This window comes from Bombyx mori, chromosome 1, assembly GCF_030269925.1.
Source record: "Bombyx mori chromosome 1, ASM3026992v2".
In the NCBI taxonomy this organism is placed as follows: Eukaryota; Metazoa; Arthropoda; class Insecta; order Lepidoptera; family Bombycidae; genus Bombyx; species Bombyx mori.
In genome coordinates this window covers 10,880,676-10,901,052 of record NC_085107.1, presented here as the reverse complement: position 1 = coordinate 10,901,052, position 20,377 = coordinate 10,880,676, and the positions used below count along the sequence as shown (strand labels likewise).

The window sequence follows — 20,377 nt, the reverse complement described above, 5'->3', positions numbered from 1 at the left end:
TCTCTCGAAATCACCATCTGTTATAAAACGCTTATGACCTAAATATTAAGTATATTAATATGAATGATTACATATTATGTTGAGAGTTGCTATTCCTCGAGTGAAGTGTGGTACTTCCTCATAGTACTCTAAGTAGATTATCGGTACAAAATGGTACGGAAAACAGTAGAGGTCTCAAACTAAGGTAGGTGTACCGGCGCCGACCGGCAGTACTATCACGCAGCGGTAATCCGTGGCAATAACGGTGCAATGCATCTTGTAGAGCATAGTGTCAACACGAACAAAAATAATTAATATACATATAATACACCCACAGAGTAAAAAAAATACATGTGTGCAATTCACACGTGGTAGAAGTGAAACCTTCCAAAATTAAAATACAATTATCCTAAACGTCTTAAGTATATGTAAAATTTTGTCATTAGTAAATAATTGTAAGGTAGCGCCCTCTGTGAATTGATATTTTAATTTCACGTATAATCCTAAATTAAAATTCACTACAAGAGCTTTCATACACACGTTAGTATTAAAAAATCTCACAGATGGCGCTGTATTAAATAGTATGTATATTTCTGTCTCATTCATCCTACACATTTTTGTATTTGTGTCTCTTACCTGTCGTTTTTTCTGTTGCATCCGGTTTGAAATCACAACGATTCTAAAGAAGTTTTCACTTCAATTAAACGTTTACGCTCACCTTAGAAATCCCCTTACACTTATAACTCACCTACTGACAGTTTCTTATTATCTGGTAGGTTAAACATTAATGATATATTATTTCAAAGCTCCAGTAGTTTAGTAAATTAAAAATAAATTCACGGACTGTCAATTTTGAAAATATATTTTTAGCTTAAGATAAATCATTTTTATCGTTAAACCACATATTAGTTAAATTTCAGAAACAAAATTTGCAAAGCATGTCTTCTTTTAATTGTAAAAATACTTGTTTCATGTGAAAGAGTGTATGATTTCTATGTATTCGATTGTTTTCGCCCATACTTACTGGTTATAATATGTGTAAAAAGTGCAAACATAAAATGTTTTTACATTCTCTCTATGTGGTAGTTTATACTCTAAGAAACTGTGATTTATAAAATCAGAATTTGTCAGAAAATGTCAAATTATATTACCGGTCCTGGACGAAAGTCCGGACTTGTGAACGGATATTCAAAATGAGAAATTTAGTTCCTATATTGAAAATACAACATTGTTTGTGAATTTTAAGATTTGGAATCTTGTACTTCAAATTAAATGAGTCACGAACTACTAATATTTTTTGATAGTCAACCCTTGTAATAACTGTACTCTTCGATATTCGACACTATTCGACAGTCAATTGTTATTTACAATGCTTGCATAACGTGCTAGTGGCGGGCTGATGCCGTTTTTAAATATGAATAGTTCGAAACTGAATTTACTTTTGAACACAGTCAATACATATTTAAGATTAAACTCGGATGTAAAACAAACAATATTAAAAAAATACTTCAAAGAAAACTTCACATTATTCTGGAACACAACATCATCTAACACTCGCTATTTTCACTCTTCCTTGAAGGCAGCGCAAGTGCAAAAAGATGGGGTCACAGTATTACCTTCGCCTCAAGAAGTAAGTTTTAATATTTAAAAAGTAATGTGAGCTCATTGGAAATAATGTCATGATATTGTTATTTTTGGGTCATATCTTGTTTTTCTCTTTGTGATATTTTACGAATTGTTTCTTCCTTCATTAGTTAGCTGTCCTAAAGCATGGTGTACTAAGTGCTAAGTCTTTTGTTTCACTAGATTGTTAACAATGGGCACCATGCGGCACCATGGGCAATGAGAGTACATTTCAAAATAATCTTTTGAAGAATCTACAGTTAGACAGATATACACTTTCTTGTTTCACATCGCTAATCAGCAAGGTGGTGAGTCTGCAAAGGTCTGCAATACTTAGTCTTTCTATATGGAAAGTCTACAAGGAAAATATTATTTTTATTCAATAAAATATTTATTACTGCTGTACAAATAGAAGATATTTACTTGTACCTTTCAATAATATTAATAGGATGGTAAGTTATTTAAGTTGTCTTAGCCTCCATATCTACTCTTTAATTAATTCTTGGGAATTTGGTTACAGAACTTGGAGTTTGGTTATGATATTAAAATGAGATGGACAGCCATCTCATTTTAATATCATAAGAAAAGCTAATGAATGAATGTATGAAAATGAAAAAAATACAGGCTTTTAATTTAAATGTAATGTTATTGTTTTTTATTGTAACAATTTAGTCAGAGTTTTATGAGCTTAGTCAAAATCAATTCAATTATGAAAAATTAAGTCATCAAAAACTTTTATTGAATGTGGCAACATAGTGATTCTACCACTTGTGAAAAAAAAAACACTTGAGAAAAATTAGCAAGACAAACTATAGATGCTTAGAGAATGTGCATATCATGTACCGACCACTTTCATTTAATTGCTTACAGAAGATGGCCATACTGATTGTTGGCAAACCTGGTCTCAGGAAATATCTGGTTTATGGGGATACTTGTTTTCAATTAGCTTGGTTCATACCAATACGATTATTATTCAGAGAGATTGTTCTGTATAATTGTTGTTATTTGTGAGATTTTGGTTGTGTGTTACTTATTGAGATGATCAAGATTAATAGAAAATATTCTATACAATAATAATATTTAAAGAAAAGCTTGTTAAGCAAAACAAAAGTGACAAAACCCTTTCTTGGCTACGATATTTTCTATCCTCCATAATTAAAAAATTTTGATCTTCATGTTCTCATATCACATGCGGCAATAAATGTTATGCAAACTATGTGAATTTATTAATGTATAGAACAAATAAACTTAAAAAATTTCAGGTCACAACAATACTCCGAAAAAACGAATTCAACAAAGAATTCACAACTGGCTCCATTAAGTGCTACGATTCAAATCAACTCGCTTCAAACGACCCCATAGAGGATACTCGTTGTGAGGCACAATGTAGGATGACTTCAGGTATGTTATAATATATCAATGATATATTTTGAGAAGCCCTAAGACTCCTTTATACCACTGAGTTTCTCACCGGATCTTCTCAGTGGGTCGCAATTCCGATCCGGTTGTAGATTCTGCAAAGCACTACTCTTGCTATAGCTAGTGTTAGCATATTCTCTCAGGTTGAGCCCATGAGCTCATTTACTCGTCCAGGCGTAGTTGGAATAGCCTCTAAGGCTACCATCGAATAGGTAGGGAAAAAAATTATATGACTCTAATTTTTTTATATTATGAAGTGTGTATTTCAAAAGATTATCAAGTTGTGCTAGCTTTTTATTGGTGCCACAACTACTTTTCTAGAAGTATATTCTAACTTTTTAAATATTTTCCTCAATAAAATTGCTCAATTTTTACATAGATTGGTACATGTGTTCCAAAATGTTTGTTACAAACGATGAATCCAATTAATTGTCAACAATCAGGAAAGACCTAGGCTGTATTGACATCTAAAATCATTCCCTTTTGTTAATTTTTCTTGCTATATCATTAATTGCAATACTGTTTTCACAAAAAAGTCATGTGGAATATCAAACATAATCAAACAATTATAAATATATAATATCAATACATATAATAAAATAGTAACTAGTCGCTGTCTGTACATGGAAGATATCTCAGGAAAACCATATTAAACTATTATTAGGGGGCTTTATGAACACAATAGAATCCAAAATAATGATTTTTAGAATTTTTGTCTGTTAGTCTGTTTATTTGTTTGTCTGTGCGTTTGTGCATGCTAATCCCAGAAATATCTTATCTGATTTAAATGTGGTTTTCACTAATTTATTGTGGTAAGCTTTACTTAACATTTAGTGTCTGTTTCATGTCAATCGGTTCATAAATAAAAAAGTTATGCCAATTTAAAGAATCACGTAGCCGGGCGTTTATAGATTGTTTACGCCTGTGCGGCCGCGCGGGTATATAAAGCGCGCCGCTGCCTTCTTGCCGAGACCGTCGCTTGCGACGTAGGGCTCGACAAGTAAATTAACCCACAGACATAGCCCACTGAGTTTCTCGCCAGATCTTCTCGGTGGGTCGCGTTTCCGATCCGGTGGTAGATTCTGCGAGGCACGGCCCTCGCTCGGGTTCGTGTTAGCAACGTCGTCAGGTTTGAGCTCCGTGAGCTCACCTACTAGTTAAGATTACGCTGAAATAGCCTCTAAAGGCTACAGGCACAGGTAGGGAAAAAAAGTATTCAAATTTTTATTAGTTCGTTCGATGAGAACGATGACTGGTGCTTGAGGTACCTAAAAGCACCGTTAGTGGATCGGGAGGATCCGAAATGACGTGTTTGAGGCGACGTCGACTGTTTTCCATTCTGTCCGCAGGATCGAGAATGTAGTTACCGGCGGTCACGATGAGAGGGTTCTCGTGTCGTTCGCTTTGTCGAAATGGCGCATTGATGCCGACTATAGATACTTACTAATGAACTATAGGTCCATGTCGTCATGCAAGTCGATGTTTCTGACGAACCATGGGGCTCCAACGGCTATCCTGCAAAAACGCGATTGAATTATTTGAAGTGGTTTTAAGTTAGTGCGGGCCATGTGAGCGAACACCACACTTGCATAGGTCAGGACGGGGCGTATGCAAGCTTTGTAGTGTCACCTTATTTCTAAGGGACATTTACTTCGCTTGCAAATCATCGGATAGAGGGATTTGACTACATTATTGGTGCTTGGAACTTATAATCAGACCACAAATATGTACCAAAAATCTTATAACTTTTTGATTAAATAATAAAATAAACTTTGTATCTGCAGGTTTGATTATGGGGGTGTTCGATGGTCATGGTGGACCTGCTTGTGCCCAAGTTATATCAAAGAGATTGGTTGATTACATAGCAGCCGCACTTCTGCCCATAGAAACATTGCACAAGTACATTCAGCAGGATCCTCGAGAAGCTTTGGTTGACACTTTTAATAATAGAGTAAGTGGTTTTGTCGTTATTTCCATCTTATTAGCAAGATGAGCCATACTTTTATGTAAGATTATTTTTAATTAATACAGGTTGTTAACTTTACAGGTTGAAATTTTACAGGAATTGAAAATTTTGTATGAGCGTAGTTTTAGACAATACTTAGCAGAGTTAGCTAATTTACCACATGAGGGTTATAACGTACCAACAGCTTTGGAACAAGCCATCATAAAAATTGACCAAGATTTGTCAAAGGAAGCAGTTGAGCCATATAAACTTAATCAGGTGATAAATCCCCAGACATTATCTGTAGCACTATCTGGTGCAGTGGCCTGTGTAACACATGTGGATGGGCCTAATCTGCATATTGCGAACGTTGGCGACTGTAATGCTGTTTTGGGTATTTTGACTGAAGACAAAGAGTGGATAGCGAAAAAAATAACAAAAGAACATAATTCCGAGAATTTCGATGAGTTGAAAAGAATTTGGAATGAGCATCCTGACAATGAGAGAAAAACTGTAATACGCAGAGATAGATTACTGGGTGAACTCGCTCCTTTACGTAGTTTGGGAGATTATAGATATAAATGGCCTATAGAGATTTTAATGAAAGTGGCAGTACCTTTAATTGGCCCAAAAGCTATACCTGCAAATTACCATACACCGCCTTATTTAACGGCAAAACCAGATTTATATTACCATAGATTGAGTACAAGGGATAAATTTTTAATTCTGGCTTCGGATGGATTATGGGATATGATGACGCCATTACAGGCAGTCAAGCTGGTGGGCGAGCATATGAAGGGAAAAGTTTTCTTTAACCCTTTGAAATTGCCCAGAAAGAATATTCAGCTGGGTGATATAAATGAATTACTCCTTCACAGGAAGGAAAGCTTGAAGAGTAAGCCAAAGGATAGAAATGCAGCCACACATTTAATACGTCATGCAATAGGTGGTACAGAATACGGCGTGGACCACTCCAGATTGGCACATTTGTTGAGTTTATCCCCGGATGTGAGTCGTATGTTTCGAGATGACATAACCGTTACGGTCATGTATTTTGATTCAGAGTTCTTAAGGCAATGTCCCGCATGAGAGGGTTTTAAATTGTGACAATAAGATCGAGTCGTGCCTTCTATAACGTTAAATTTTTGTTGCCAATTTACATGATTAGTGAAGTTTTTTTGGTGTTTGATGTATTTTATTCGTGTGATATTTTGATATGATTGTTCAATGATGGTAGTAATGCTTAGTCGTGTCGTAGTGTTGTATTAGTTCAAATGTGGATGTTTTTATGTTTTTATTTAGTTAATATATTTACTTTGTTATATTGTTTTGGAGCCATTTGAGGCGTTTATTAAAGGACTCAGTGCTTATTTCAAGTTGCCAATGTCTTCTCACAAATTTAGAAAGAGAATTGACTAATATGTGATAGATTATACCATGAAGCACAGAGTATATCTCATGATTAGTCCCTATTTGATGTACTAGTACAATGTATTAGTTAATAATTATAATGATAATTCTTTTACTGCGAAAAATACGTATTTAAACTATGAAGAAAATGAAAAAAAGTTTAGTACGTAATGAATTAGGTCATCAACAATAACGGTTTTATGAATAAACATGGTGCGGCACAGCTAAGGTAGCGGTTACAGTGCTTTTTCTACTCAAACATAACAGTAAGAGACAAAATCTGCGTACATAATTACACAAAGTTTGTTAATACGTGCATTAGCGTCCATTTCTATGAACAAAATTTAATTGAAACATTAAAATGTCATTTACAGTAGATTGAGGGGAATAGGGACTAGATGTAGAATAGGGACAAATTTGGGATATCACAATACTTATGTGGGGTTGTTAGAGATTTAACTTTGTTGAACTGAAAATGACTTTTATTTAGTGTTTAAGAATATTAAATGGTTTAATTTAGTCATCAAAGTTTTGTAACTCATTAAAGATATTAAAAAGTTAATTACCTAAAGTCTGAAAAACTATTGTCCCCATATGTAACCTGATTCACCCCAAAGCCAAGGTGAATCGGGTCAAGCTAGTTTTTTCAATTTTTGTGTATATTTTGTAATGAACTATGTACAATAACGCATCGTATATAAAAATGTAACCCTCCGGAACCATTTTAATCTCAATATTATTAGTATTACCCTAAGAAAAACCATTGAAAATTTGTGTTGGATTTGGAAAGGGTCCCGATTCCCCCAAGCTACGGTAACATATTAGTATCTTCATGTCAATTATTAACATTTAGTATTGAATGTGATACAAAATCCTGTAGGTTTTGCTGCGTAAAAAAGTTGCTAGTTTTTAAACCACTGATTACTGTAGATGAGAATAGTTACAATGTAAAAGTTGTAAGAATATGTATTTAGAAGTGCGGTGCGGATTTTTCATTATGTCTTAGTCTTTCAATTATAATTTCAGTTTGCCATGTTCATAATTTATTGTTTGTTTTTCTTCTCTTATTGTATGTATTTATACATTTGAAGCCTTTTGAAGATTGTTAGCTCAAACATAAAAGTTTTTATATTTTGTTAAATTACCATTTTCTGTCCACGCTAGTTTATTTGTGCTACGATTTCATATTTTGTAAAATGAAAAAAAAAAAAAAAACTTAACAAAGTGCTTTACGAACTACAATAAATTAATGATGTTGCTTTTTTATTAAACAAATATGTGGAATCGCGAATGAATACAAATATTGAATTTCAACTTGTTTTATTTATTAATCACCATTATTGTTAAAAGTGAATAGTATTTGTAATGTCTAGTAAAGAAGGCGAAGTAAGTATTTACATAAAAACAGTGTTATGTAATTACTGAATGTTCAAAGAACCGACTTGCATTCTAGAACGTTCGATTGTAGTTTAACTTTAGTTTTGTTAGTAAAGTGTTAAATTATACTTTACAGTAAATTTTAATACGAAAGGCTTTGTTTTCGTATATTTTAAAGGTCGTGTTTCAATCGTAACTTTGGAACGTCGAGAAAACAAGTTTAGTGAACGAGTGATGAATTAGTAAAAGATAACACTGTAGATTACATAATGAACTACTATTAAAATTCCTTTATGATTATATTGAACGAGTAATACTATATAAATAACAACGTAAATATGAAGTAAACATCTTTAAAACAATTATCGGCACCTTGGCATTTCGGACTTCATATTCAAGGTGTTTGGGCGAGACGGTAATTGAATTAGCATTACCCAGTGCATTTCAGTGGTGTTACTAAATCGTTTTGGACGTTCGGCGTCTGAAATGTTTAGGATGCGCACTTCACATTCATCAGTTGTAGTTTCGTAACAATACTTAAACGTTACATGAAGATATCTTTATAGACATATAATATACGGAATGTTATTAACATTAGCGCATTACAAAGTTGCTCATTTTGTTTTATAATTAAATAGAGCCAATAAAAAATAAAAATAAACTAGTCGAATGTGAAACTTATTCAAAAAACTTCTGTTCTCACAGAGCGTCAATTCGTCTTCGAGTAGTAACTTAATATCATCTGCGTTTATCAGAATCATTATTGAGCTTTCGGTAATTTTTAACATCGTTATAAATATCCGATCACCGCAAATTGATTGCGAGCAGGCGTAATACCTGCTACTTAATACTACACAAAATGCACAGCCCGCGGTATGTCCTATCTAGTTCGCCAAACTCCTCCCAACGCCCACAAAACGCGATGAAAGACAAATTGACTCGTGATTAAAAACCACTCATAGTTTTTAATCCTTAAATTTAAATCATTAATGGACGAAGTCCTTTTACGAATTAGTTTAAAAGTTATAGAAATCCATTACAAATATCATAAGAAGATTTAGTTTAAAGCAAAACATAAGAAGTATTCAAGCAGTACGTATATTTCGTATTAGATAGAAAGATACTTATAGGCTAGAAATGTTGAAGAGTAGCTATCGGAAATATCCAAAAGTTCTCCAAAATATATGTTCTCAGTGTTCTCATTGAACAATGGAGAAAAGTATTAGTATTAAGTAATTCAAAGAGTATGTATACTAGGTTTGGCAGACCACATGGATACATCATAGCTAGTAATGTAAGTAGGGTGCTGACGAAACGGCGGCGATTCGAACTCTTGTAAACAGTGCTATATTGAAAAGTTAAAAAGTACTTAGCCATCTACATGATCACACTACAGTCCTAATAACTATGTAAGTTATTTTTAAGCATTTTAAACTTCTTGCTTATGAAAACTATGTTTCAGATCAAAAACACTACCCCGTTGCTTATCTCTAGATGATCGTGAGGTAATACTGTATCATCAACATGGATTAGAAGCGGCATTGTCTTTATATACTGCGAAAATAGGTGGCTTTTAAATTACATTTTTCCAGTTACATTGAAAATTGTGAGCCTTTAAAGGGCTATATATAAATGTAGCAGTTATTTATCATCGGAAAAAAATATCAGCGAAGATATTTTGATAACCTTTTCAAATAGTCGCTGTAAAGTTTCTATCTTGTAACGTTATATGGTCGTTTGAAATGGAATGCAATGTTTGAACTTTGTTATATGTACCTAAGTGGGGCGTGATTATTTTAAACCTAACTATATAAGTAACAACAACAACAACAGGAAAAGTATTTAAATAACTGTGGTATTGACATTCGATCAACGTGCAACGCTATCTACATTTACTAAAGATGTTTACTTATGTAAAGATATAATAGCAATGGTGCCGCCAGTAAGAGACCTAAGCGACGGTTCACAACAATCTACAGAACTATAGAAGTTACACGTGATAGAAATACGTGCTATATTCTAAAAACGTCGATAGGGTATTATTTCTTGAACTGTAGTGCGTTATTAACGAGTATGTAGATTTGGCTAAGGGTAGTCAAGTTCTCTCGCGCGAATTTTCCTCTCAGGGTGAGCTTTGCTGTGTCCAAATCGAAGACAAGAGTTTGTTTGATTTGCAACCGTTTCGTACCTATAAATAGCAGACCCGAAAGCAGAAACATATTCATCATTTACAAAGAGCAACGTTAAATTTGCCAACATGAAATGGAGGGCGAGGTTTCGGTCATAAAAAAATTATCACGAATCACATATTGGCAAATATTAGGTACTTCAAATCATTACTACAATACACAGTATCCGCGTAAAAAGTACATACATATTTAGAAATTAAAATATGGTTATATATTTTAGAAAAAGAAACTGTCCTAGATAAAAGGAACCATAAACATTTCTTATTACATTTCAAAATATCCCCTACTACATTGAACTAAATAAAAACACTACACTAAATTGAATAAAATACATATTATTATAACGCGGCTATGTAATTGCAGTGGCTCTCTATGTAAATGTGAAATCCGGCGAGAGAATGACCATAGATTAATCGCCTCCAAGGGACAGAGCCTGAACAATGCGGGGGTCGGCCTTGCTGCCCTCACGGAATTCCTCAAGAGTCAGCCTGTCATCATGGTTCTTGTCCATCTGGTCAAAGATCTTGTCGACGCGCTTCTGGGGAGTGTTCTCATCCTCAGGCTGTGGGGTCTGGCCCTGAAATGAGCATTTGAATATAAGTTTGGAGTTGAACTCAAACCTTTCAGAACTCGGTTTTTGATTCTAAAGTAATCAAATTGTGAATCTTCAATCAGTTTTATATGATTGCAACTAAAACTAAAAACATACAGATGAGTCCGCACCACATGTTCGCTGTAAGATTATTTGTGAGATTGACTAGAGGGTATTTCAGATATATACTATGGTGAATCGGCGATAGGAGAAAGAGTTACGCGTCTCGTACTTAAGCTATGGTAGAAACGTAATGATATGGCGAAACAAAGTTTTTTTTTTTATGATTGAATGATTACTGGTGGCCCGGAGGCCTTTCCAGCTTCACCATGACAGGTGGGCGAGCAAAAGCTCAGCCAGGAGGGAAACAAAGTACGACGTGCTACGGTGAAACTAGAAAGCCCTCCGGGCCACCAGTAATCCCTCAATCATAAAATAAAAAGAAAGCGAGGTGGTAGGACCTTTTGTGCTTATTATTTCGGGTAAAGACCACCACCCCGCCTATTTCTGCCGTGAAGCAGTAATGAGTTTCGGTTTGAAAGGTGGGGTAGCCGTTGGACCTATTCTGAGACCTTAGAACTTATATCTCAAGGTGGGTGGCGCATTTATGTTGTAGATATCTATGGGCTCCAGTAACCACTTAATACCAGGGCTGTGAGCTCGTCCACCCATCTAAGCAATAAAAAAAAACGTGTAGTTTTGATCATCACAGATATGTAGTCTCACGAAATTTGGATCTACAATTCTATATATATGTATTTTAATATTGTTTGCACCGTTTAATAACACCGTTCACACCAATCTTCTGAAGGTGCTATGTTTACATTATTTTATTATTAAAAAATTATCAGGGCATTGAGGGCGTCGATATGTACGGTAAATAATAGTAGGTTTTTTTGATAAATAAATAAATACACGCATTTCATCCGCAGTGAAGTCCTATTATTATTTTTGTTTTTATTTATTGTGTGAAATAATGTTAGTTTTACGTAATTTAATTTTTTTATTTGATAGAATTGCGTGATTCTAATGATATTTCACACTAATTATATTAAATACTAGCTGTACCAGTCCGCTTCGCTGGGCATTTAAAATTAACATTAATATTTCTCACCCCCATAAAGATTCTCATCATTAACGCCCCCGCAACTGGTGTAGAGAGTTCAACACTCATATAAATTTTAGCCTATCCATTAAGTACATGTATTTTCTACATGGATACCAAGTTTCAAGTCAATCGGATGCATGGTTCAGTAGTTAATACGGAACATCCGTAAAAACCACAGAGATTTATATAGGTATATTAGTATAGATTATATTTTCTATTATTACACACTAATTTACAGTAGTGAACATCTTGGATAATAATTTTTAGGTTTCGAGTCTTGGAAGAAGCTCGTAAAATGTTCGCGTTGAAACTCTTTTGTGGTGGATTCTAGATTAATACCACGAACATACGAAAATTGGCGAGCGCGGAGCTAGTGAGTGTAGGTATTTCATTTAGCTATATTCATAAAGAATTCCATTGTTATATGCTTTAAGTAAGATTTTGAAATATATGTTTACAATCATTTATTTATTAATAATAACATTTTTTTTCTTCTATAACAGATCCAGCCAAATTTTAAGTAGGTACATACCACCATTTGATAGATCGCGTCGACTATGTTATACATTTCATCCCGAGTGATGTAACCGTCATTGTCCACGTCGTAGAGACGGAAAGCCCCTGTAATTAACGTTTATTTAATGCATTTATTTAATTAAACCAATATACGCTGAGCCCTGATATTGTAAATCGGCACTGTAACTGGATGCAGGTGAATATATTTGTACACAAAACCGCACTTTTTTCAGCTTAGTACCTACTACTTTGTAAAACATAAGTCTGTCCAATAGTGAAATGTGGCTTCGCTCGGTTGTACCAAAAATTTCCAAGCCAAGAAGTTTTTATCTGCTTAAATTAATTTGAAAAATTGTAAATTTCAAAATTGCGTACATTTGAGAGGAACGCGATTAAACTAAAAAGCATACTACGACCTGAAAACCAGGAGAAGCAGAAAAAGTGGATTTAGTGCGCCAGATAATTTTAAATGTATTATCTTGGAAACACTTTATTTAGAGCAATATTTTTAGTGTTATCCATATCAGGAATGAACAATTTTGCGTATCTTCGATTTCAGGGGCGGTTTCAATTAGTTCAAAACTGCAAAACAACGCACAGTGTAACTTAGTAGTAGTAGTAGTAGTAGTTCTAGGGTACCCTGCTGGTACATAGGGCCCTCACAAGCTGTCTCCACTTCACCCTGCCTTTGCTTCAATGTAACTTAGAATCTAATAATATTAATTATATACTCACAGTGAAGTTTCTCGTCTAGATTGCCCCGTGACGTCACCGATAGGGCCCGTATGAATTCTTCGAACTCAATCGACCCGTCCTGTAAATGAGACACTACTTTTTATACTCGTATTATCAGAGCTATTATTAATACAAGTGTTAGTTCACAATTATCATGCAGATATGCTGGATAAAATGTGGCTTGCGCTAATAAATTGCCTCTCTATAGTATTGATTCATACATGGCTATTCTTGTTTCATATTGCTATTTATATAAATTGCAGCCAACTTATATTTTATGATTTTTTACAAAGGAGATTTTAATTTCCTCTTTGTTTAAAATAGGCACACAAAATTTCATAAGGATCTAGTCTACTTTCCGTTTTGATTACTGTGTAGCCTTTAATGTATGAACAACACTGATTTGTGAAAACACTACTCATGGTACTTTCAGAAAGCCTAATATGATTTAGTCACAACGAATCTACAATGTTTCAACTGAATCACAATCAAACTTTAACTTAAAAAGAAAAGATTTCTTGCTTGATTCTCTGCAGTGCTAACAACTAAAATACCAAATTTAGTCACAATCGGATGGATGTCTTTGGAACGCATAGAGGATAATATAACCATTCATTTTATTTAGGTACATTAATTATTATTTAGTAATTAAAAAAAATCCCATTCAACCAGTTTTGTTGTGAATTTTACTTTCCCTTTCATATTACTAATTTCGATATGAAAATAGTATGCTAATATTTTCATTCGTCAATTAATTGAGAAGAGGACGCATACTTAACTTTTCGAATCGGTGGAAATTTCAGTAAATTCAAATCAACAAAAACGTTTTAGCATTGAAAAAATATGCATATTATACAACAATATATGACAGGGTGCAGATGTGTTGCTTATTTCTGGAGCTTGTAATAGCTCAGGTGATTCACAAAGATTTGATGTTTCTCAAAATAACATGTGATATTTGTGAACATGTGATTTTTGTGAACGTTTTGAATTATCATTAACGGCCGATGCAAAAGGCCGGTCATCGTCCTTGTCGAACCCGTCGCTTGCGACGAAGGGCTCCACGAGTAAATTAACCCTCAGACACAGCCCACTGACTTTCTCGCCGGATCTTCTCAGTGGGTCGCGTTTCCGATCCGGTGGTAGATTCTGCGAAGCACGGCTCTTGCTAGGGTTCGTGTTAGCAACGTCATCAGGTTTGAGCCTCGTGAGCTCACCTACTAGTTACTACGTTGATATAGCCTCTCAAGGCTATCAGCTTAGGTAGGAAAAAAAATGTGGCGCTGTAAGGCATGGTTTCAGGTTTCAGTATAAATGATTTGGATTTTTCAACATTAAATCTCAAACGAATATTTGATTCGCGACCGAAATACGAAGGACAGTACTGTAAGTCCAGCATGCCTTGTACAATACATGCTTTGCTTGGTAAAATAATTACATTTATAAATTTTGTGTTGTTGTTTTGTGATGTTATTATTTATGACTGTACGAATATGGGTATCGAATGATTTTTTCTATAGTCAAACAAATTTCTTTACATAAAAAAAGGAATTTGTAGTTTTAGCGAACTAACCAAATTGTATTCTAAGTTTATCTTTTCATTGTTATTTTGACACGGCAAGTGGAAAGGGATATATGGGTATCTATCTGGTTGGCTGGCAAAATTTTTACCACTTATCAGATTATACATATATTACATTAAAGAAAACTATTTTACGAAACATGATTAAAGTTAGTAAAAATATAATTTTCTAATATTAATACCACGTGTTAATAATAACTTAATACTACAAAAAGGGTTTTGTGATTTTTTTGATTTAAAATCAGATCAACATATTAAAAAATATTATTTAGTTATCATCAAATTTTGTTTTGAAGACATATCATACCTAGATTTCAAGTATTTCAATCAAATCAAAGAGTATGGTAATTACACTAACTAGGGTTTATTTGGAAAGATATTAACACATTTCGCCGTGTTCAAAGTTCAAGTTAGATGCCGTTTTCTTCATTGATTTTTCTTTTGTGTAAAATTTAAACAGCACCTAAATATAGATCAGCGTTTTCTTCATCATAGCCTAAAGCAACGAGCAACGTCCGCAATAAGATGTAATCAGCAAACATTATTTAGGTCGTATCATGCAAAAATATTGAAATGAATTGATTTGTAAGCAAATATACTCACATTGTTTTCGTCAAACACTCTGAACACCAATGACGCAAACTTGCTCGGGTCACCTTGAGGGAAAAATTGTTTGTAGATCTTTATGAAGCCCTGAAACACACAGAATGGTTTCTTTATGTAATATGCATGCATTTTAATGACGTCAATTACAAGTGGATTTCGAATTTTTCCATGAATTAGTTCTATTGAGTTATCGATTTCTGTTCATTAGTTTGTTTTGTTGTTCACGCAAAATAGGAAGGTCGCGCCAGGGTCAAAGGTTTAAATTAGAGCTTAAATCTATGTATAGTAATAAACTACTACTATTTCTGTGCATTCCGGTCTTAAGAGTGGGGGGCAGCCATTATACAAAAACGGTTGTACAAAAAACGCGATTTTATTATTCGTTTATTTTAGGACATGGATTTCTTTTTTGTTTATGTAAATATTCTTGGCGTATGCTTGAAGCCTCGTTACCTTACAATATTCATTTTGAGTTAGTTCTATGATCTCTATCGTTATTTAACTGCTGTAATATATTTTTTATGACATTGTTACGTTTGATTTCAAAATCATTACCACTTTCTTATATACATTAACAATAAACATAATTTATCGAATATCATCAGGTAAAATAATAATAATAATAAATAAATAAAATTGAAGTTAAAAGTCGAGTACCTGCTCAGTCAGAAGACCGTTGGGGCAGTCCTTCAGAAATCCTTTGTGCCAAAGCCGAATTTCTTTTTCCGTAACTGAAACAAATCAGAATATTTCCTTATTTTTCTAGTTTATATTGTTATTGGGTAATTAATAATGACGTGGAAAGTTCTCGAAAACGATAGATACGACCTACAATTAGGACAATACAAAAAAAAAAGTTGTCTTTATTCTTAATCGAAAACATATACAACATGTTGTGAAAATGTCTTAAAATAATGTATTTTAATCAAGAGATATATTCCATAACATATTAAAATATTATTAAGTACTAAAAATGGTTTGTAGTTGAAATTTGTACATCAGAAATAATAAAAAAAGACAAGGAGTTTCTCGCGTCACTCTCTTGTGTCTCCGTAAGCTTTAATTGATTTGTAAATCCGTTGGGTACATAAAACCACGATCCAGAAAATTCTCTGTTATATTTACTATAGCAGAATTTGTTATTTGTTATAGAAGAAGACTCGGCATTACTCGCGTCATATCATTCACCAGGATAAAAAGTTTCCGATTTGTGAGCACCGTACTCTAGGTATATCTCGCATAACACCACAGGGAAACGAATTGAGACTCAACACTGTCGAAATAACTATGTCGGACAAAATTAGCTGAGCCAGCTTTATCTTACTTTTCATATCATTTATTTTATCTTCATTTTTATTACAAATTTTGTATTTCACCTATTTATATAAGGCAATAAACGATTTCTTTATTTAATCTAAACTATCTTTGAGCAAAGGGAATCAAGTATTCAAATAGTTAATTTCATCAAAATCCATCCAGTACTTTATGCATGTACACAGACATAAGAAATTAAAACAGACTAACTGTTTTGGATTCTATAACGATTAACATAAAGACCCTCATTAAAGTGTAAAAAAAATGGTGCACGTGTAAGAAGTGAAACTTTTTTGCGGCGTGTATTGTGGTTTTCTTCATTTTCCATCTTTAATAAAATTTCACTTGTAATAGGGAATGCTGTGTATAAGAGAAACGACTTCTTAACCATTTATATTTATTTTAAATTATATACAAAAAAATAAAGATATATTTTTAAACCTATTATTAAAAATAAAATATATGATAGTTAATATGTTACTGTCATCTAGAGGAGCAATGAGAAACTAATAACAAGCCATCGAGTGGCCGATGCCCGTAAACAGAATGTGTTTAAGAGAAACGACTTAGCTCGCTTTCTCCCTCTCTCTAAGGTCGAGTGGTTGGCGAGACACTCCGTCTATTTTGTCACTCTCGCTCATCCTAAGTCGTGGTATTTTTTCTCTCTAGCCGTAACGAATTTGGTTAAATTTTACTCTCAACGTGCCTAAAGAAGTTTCACTTAAAAAAATAAAAATATGTTGAGCCACGGCTTCTTTCCAGTTTATTATCTGTAGTAAAATAATAAATATGAACATGCCATACGTTTTGTTGGTTGGTCTATTATTTATTCAAACATGTATGTACATATACATATGTATCTAATTATTTGAAAGTTTGGAAATAAAATAACAAGAAAAAACACGAGATATCGAAAAAGTAGTTTTAATTATTCAATATTGCCATATAGTTATTAAATAAAAGCAAATATGGTATCTTCCCCTGTGGTATTAAGGCTCTTGAAGTTAAAACCTAAAATATCAATAAATCACTGTATCAATAACGGATAAACCGTTCTGCGTTACGTGCGATAAACTATTTAAATCGCTTACTAGTGATTAAAATAGTTTATATAGTTTATTTATTTATATAGTTTAAATAGTTTTATAGTATATTTAAATCACTTACGAGTGATTTAAATAGTTTATCGCACCGACTTTTCCCAATGTCTTTATGAAAAGCACTAGCAACGCTAGTACTAGTACAGTAAAGTCAAGTAAAGTACGCTAGTAAAATAATAGTACCTAGTATACTTTTATGTTTTTCAATTAAGGTGTTCTATAATTCTTTTAAGCTATTTTTGTCTGCCTGTTGTTCTTATAAACAATATTCTGTTCGGTTATGATTTATGTTAGGTCGTCTGGTAGTACGTATGTACGTATGAGTATGATGACGAGAACCTGTCTAATGCTTACACCTGGTTGTAAACAGTATTACTGGTGGTATGTCGTATAGTGTGACCCCTTGAGTGGGCACCATTAAGGTAAAATTAATAATTGCAACTTCGATCTTACGTTCAAACTTCATATATTCCAAATCATTAATCTAGCAATAGATGGATTAATCCAAAATGGCGAACTAACGCATGCTTAGAAATTACAAAGGTTTCGTTTTTGCCATTTGGCTACCGCGCCCCAAAAGTGGCGTTGTTCCAACTTGCGTAATGATCGCCGAGAGAAAGGTCCTTGAGAGTGGTCGAGATTAATTTTATAGCTCTCCTTGGCCTCGAAAAGCGTAAAGTATCGGAAACACCCAAAAATCTTCTATTAACATTAAATATTGTTCGTTGTAGGCGCATCAATTGAAAATGACTTTTTCTATGCTTACTATTAATAATATTAAGTCTAGGGATATTAAATCTATTAGTCTAGTCTATTAAGTATATTAGTCTCGTCTATTAAGTCTAGGGATGGATAAATCGGACACTTCATAAATTCATAAAACGAACGCAAACGAATTTACTAAAATTTAATACGACATGTCTGCATTCTTAAGTCAGAAAGCGACCAGAAAACGAAAAAATTTTATAATAAATTTTCCGTTAAATTATGTTACTATTTTTCAAAAGTCTAATGTGGACCGTTCTTAAAAATGGTCACAAATAATATTATATTCCCATAATTATGAGGCATAGCATTATGTAATAAAAATGTACATTGTTTCATAATAAACAATCATTAAAATACGTGCCAGCTTTGATAAACTAGCAGTGATTTTAGTAGCAACATGAAATGTATTCTCAACCTGCTACATTATTCAGTGTTTTCACTGACACGTGAAGACTTTCAAACGGTTATTTTACGGAGTATTAAATTCGATTTCGGAATAAATTTCTGATGCTTTTAGTAGATAGTAGTGCTTCTTAGCGGGCCATGGTTGAATCGCAATTTCACGCTGGTTTGTTTAGGGGTTGAACGAAAATTGAAAATTACATATATTGTTTTCAGGTTTTCACTTTTGTTTTTAGGATCTTTAGAATAATATTTTGCACGGGCGCGTTCAATATCCAAGTATTAGTTGTGTTTTAAATATGAGGCCGTCAGCGCAGAAGTAGCCTAGCCCGCAATTTTCATATTCGTGCTCATACTATACTGCAACTTATTTAAAACATAAATAAATTTTGATGCAAAACCGGCCTACCCATAGTTTCACACATAGATAACAGATTGATTTGTAAAAATAATTTTTGCGCGTGTTGTTTTTGCCTACAAAGCAGTGTAAAAGTAAATTCAAACATCATTGCCTCCATGCGAACTATGGTAAGATTAAGCCACTTTTGCGCTGACGGCCTCACATAGTAGGAACGTCTTACGAAATTTGAATCTTTTTTTAAAATTGATCTTTTGTTGTTTTATGTCTTTTAATTTTGATGCATTCAAAGTTGTTCGTAAATTTATTCTATTCCTGCACTAACATTTTGACGGCATTAATACAATACTTTTGGTCGTCGAAAAACTATTGAAAACTGTCTTGGACAGTTAAGGCTTAAGTTTCAAGTGAAATTGCAACTATTTTTTATGTCCTACTAAAATTTTAAAGATTTAATTTGTTGTTTTGTTATATCTACTGCAGTTAAATTATGAAAAACAAATATGACCTCAATTGATAAATTACGTTTTTATTGATAATATTCGTGGCATTATGACCAAGCGGTCAATTCAATTACCTATATGTCAACCGCTAATGAGCTTCACCGTGGCTCGTGAAAACAACTCGCATACTATAATATGTTGGGTTAGAATAATTCCTACGTAGTTTAAATGAAATTCCCACTTTTGCCCATTCCTAGATAAATCGTTGTACCATAAGCGCATTAATCTTCATTTCGAGACTTCCTTCTCCTTCTTTCCTTCTCGGAAATTTTTGGTATATTAATGATAATTTGATTTACAGTAATCCTTCCTATAACACGGTAGATTGGTTTTGCGTTATAGGAAACGTGCTGTACGAGTATTCTCGCATAACACAAGTATTCCCCCATATAACGCGGGGTTTTCACTAGTTATATTTGTGTACTGTGAAATGTATAATGATTTGTACAGTTCATAAATAATTTCGCTTACCTTTGCACATTGTCTCAATTGTGTTTTTATAAAATCTATATATTAATACGTGAAGCAAAAACTTTGTACCACTTTTTACGATAATTGCGCGGACGGAAGAGTATGAAATGTCCCTCACTTATAGAGAAGATGCTGTGTATAATGCTGTTTTTTTTAATATTATGCATTAAAAATACATTAAATCGAAACATCAGAAGTATTAATTGATCCACCGTTAGTGGATCGGGAGGATCCGAAATGACGTGTTTGAGGCGACGTCGACTGTTTTCCATTCTGTCCGCAGGATCGAGAATGTAGTTACCGGCGGTCACGATGAGAGGGTTCTCGTGTCGTTCGCTTTGTCGAAATGGCGCATTGATGCCGACTATAGATACTTACTA

At 33.6% G+C, this 20,377-nt stretch overlaps 2 protein-coding genes across 4 annotated transcripts; one reads left to right on the top strand and one right to left on the bottom strand.

Annotated features, from left to right (window-relative positions):
• Window positions 1-716: 716 nt before the first annotated feature.
• On the top strand, window positions 717-7,690 carry LOC101743792 (pyruvate dehydrogenase [acetyl-transferring]-phosphatase 1, mitochondrial). 3 transcript variants are annotated; one of them, XM_004929840.5, is made up of 5 exons: window positions 782-1,609; window positions 1,786-1,910; window positions 2,865-3,003; window positions 4,806-4,972; window positions 5,069-7,690. In XM_004929840.5, exons 2-5 carry the CDS (start codon window positions 1,815-1,817, stop codon window positions 6,053-6,055), a joined length of 1,389 nt encoding a protein of 462 aa, XP_004929897.1. In that variant the 5' UTR covers window positions 782-1,609; window positions 1,786-1,814; the 3' UTR covers window positions 6,056-7,690. The 3 variants fall into 3 exon arrangements, with proteins under 3 accessions (XP_004929896.1, XP_004929897.1, XP_021206148.1); XM_004929839.5 differs by lacking the exon at window positions 1,786-1,910 and having other exon boundaries at window positions 717-1,609; XM_021350473.3 differs by lacking the exon at window positions 782-1,609 and having other exon boundaries at window positions 1,787-1,924.
• LOC119629009 (frequenin-2) lies at window positions 7,680-20,007 on the bottom strand. Its single transcript, XM_038013321.2, has 6 exons — window positions 19,998-20,007; window positions 15,739-15,812; window positions 15,079-15,168; window positions 12,894-12,972; window positions 12,175-12,263; window positions 7,680-10,519 (listed from the first exon to the last, which is right to left on the bottom strand). Exons 1-6 carry the CDS (start codon window positions 20,005-20,007, stop codon window positions 10,352-10,354), a joined length of 510 nt encoding a protein of 169 aa, XP_037869249.2. The 3' UTR covers window positions 7,680-10,351.
• Between the last annotated feature and the right edge of the window lie 370 nt (window positions 20,008-20,377).

Excerpts from the sequence above, each read along its gene's own strand:
- LOC101743792 (XM_004929839.5), top strand. The coding sequence starts at position 1,379 with ATGCCGTTTTTAAATATGAATAGTTCGAAACTGAATTTACTTTTGAAC. Across the intron at positions 3,004-4,805 it reads ACAATGTAGGATGACTTCAG|GTTTGATTATGGGGGTGTTC; the intron begins GTATGTTATAAT and ends TTGTATCTGCAG. Across the intron at positions 4,973-5,068 it reads TTGACACTTTTAATAATAGA|GTTGAAATTTTACAGGAATT; the intron begins GTAAGTGGTTTT and ends TTAACTTTACAG.
- LOC119629009 (XM_038013321.2), bottom strand. Across the intron at positions 15,169-15,738 it reads ACGGTCTTCTGACTGAGCAG|GGCTTCATAAAGATCTACAA; the intron begins GTACTCGACTTT and ends TGTGTGTTTCAG. Across the intron at positions 12,973-15,078 it reads GAGTGTTTGACGAAAACAAT|GACGGGTCGATTGAGTTCGA; the intron begins GTGAGTATATTT and ends TCTCATTTACAG.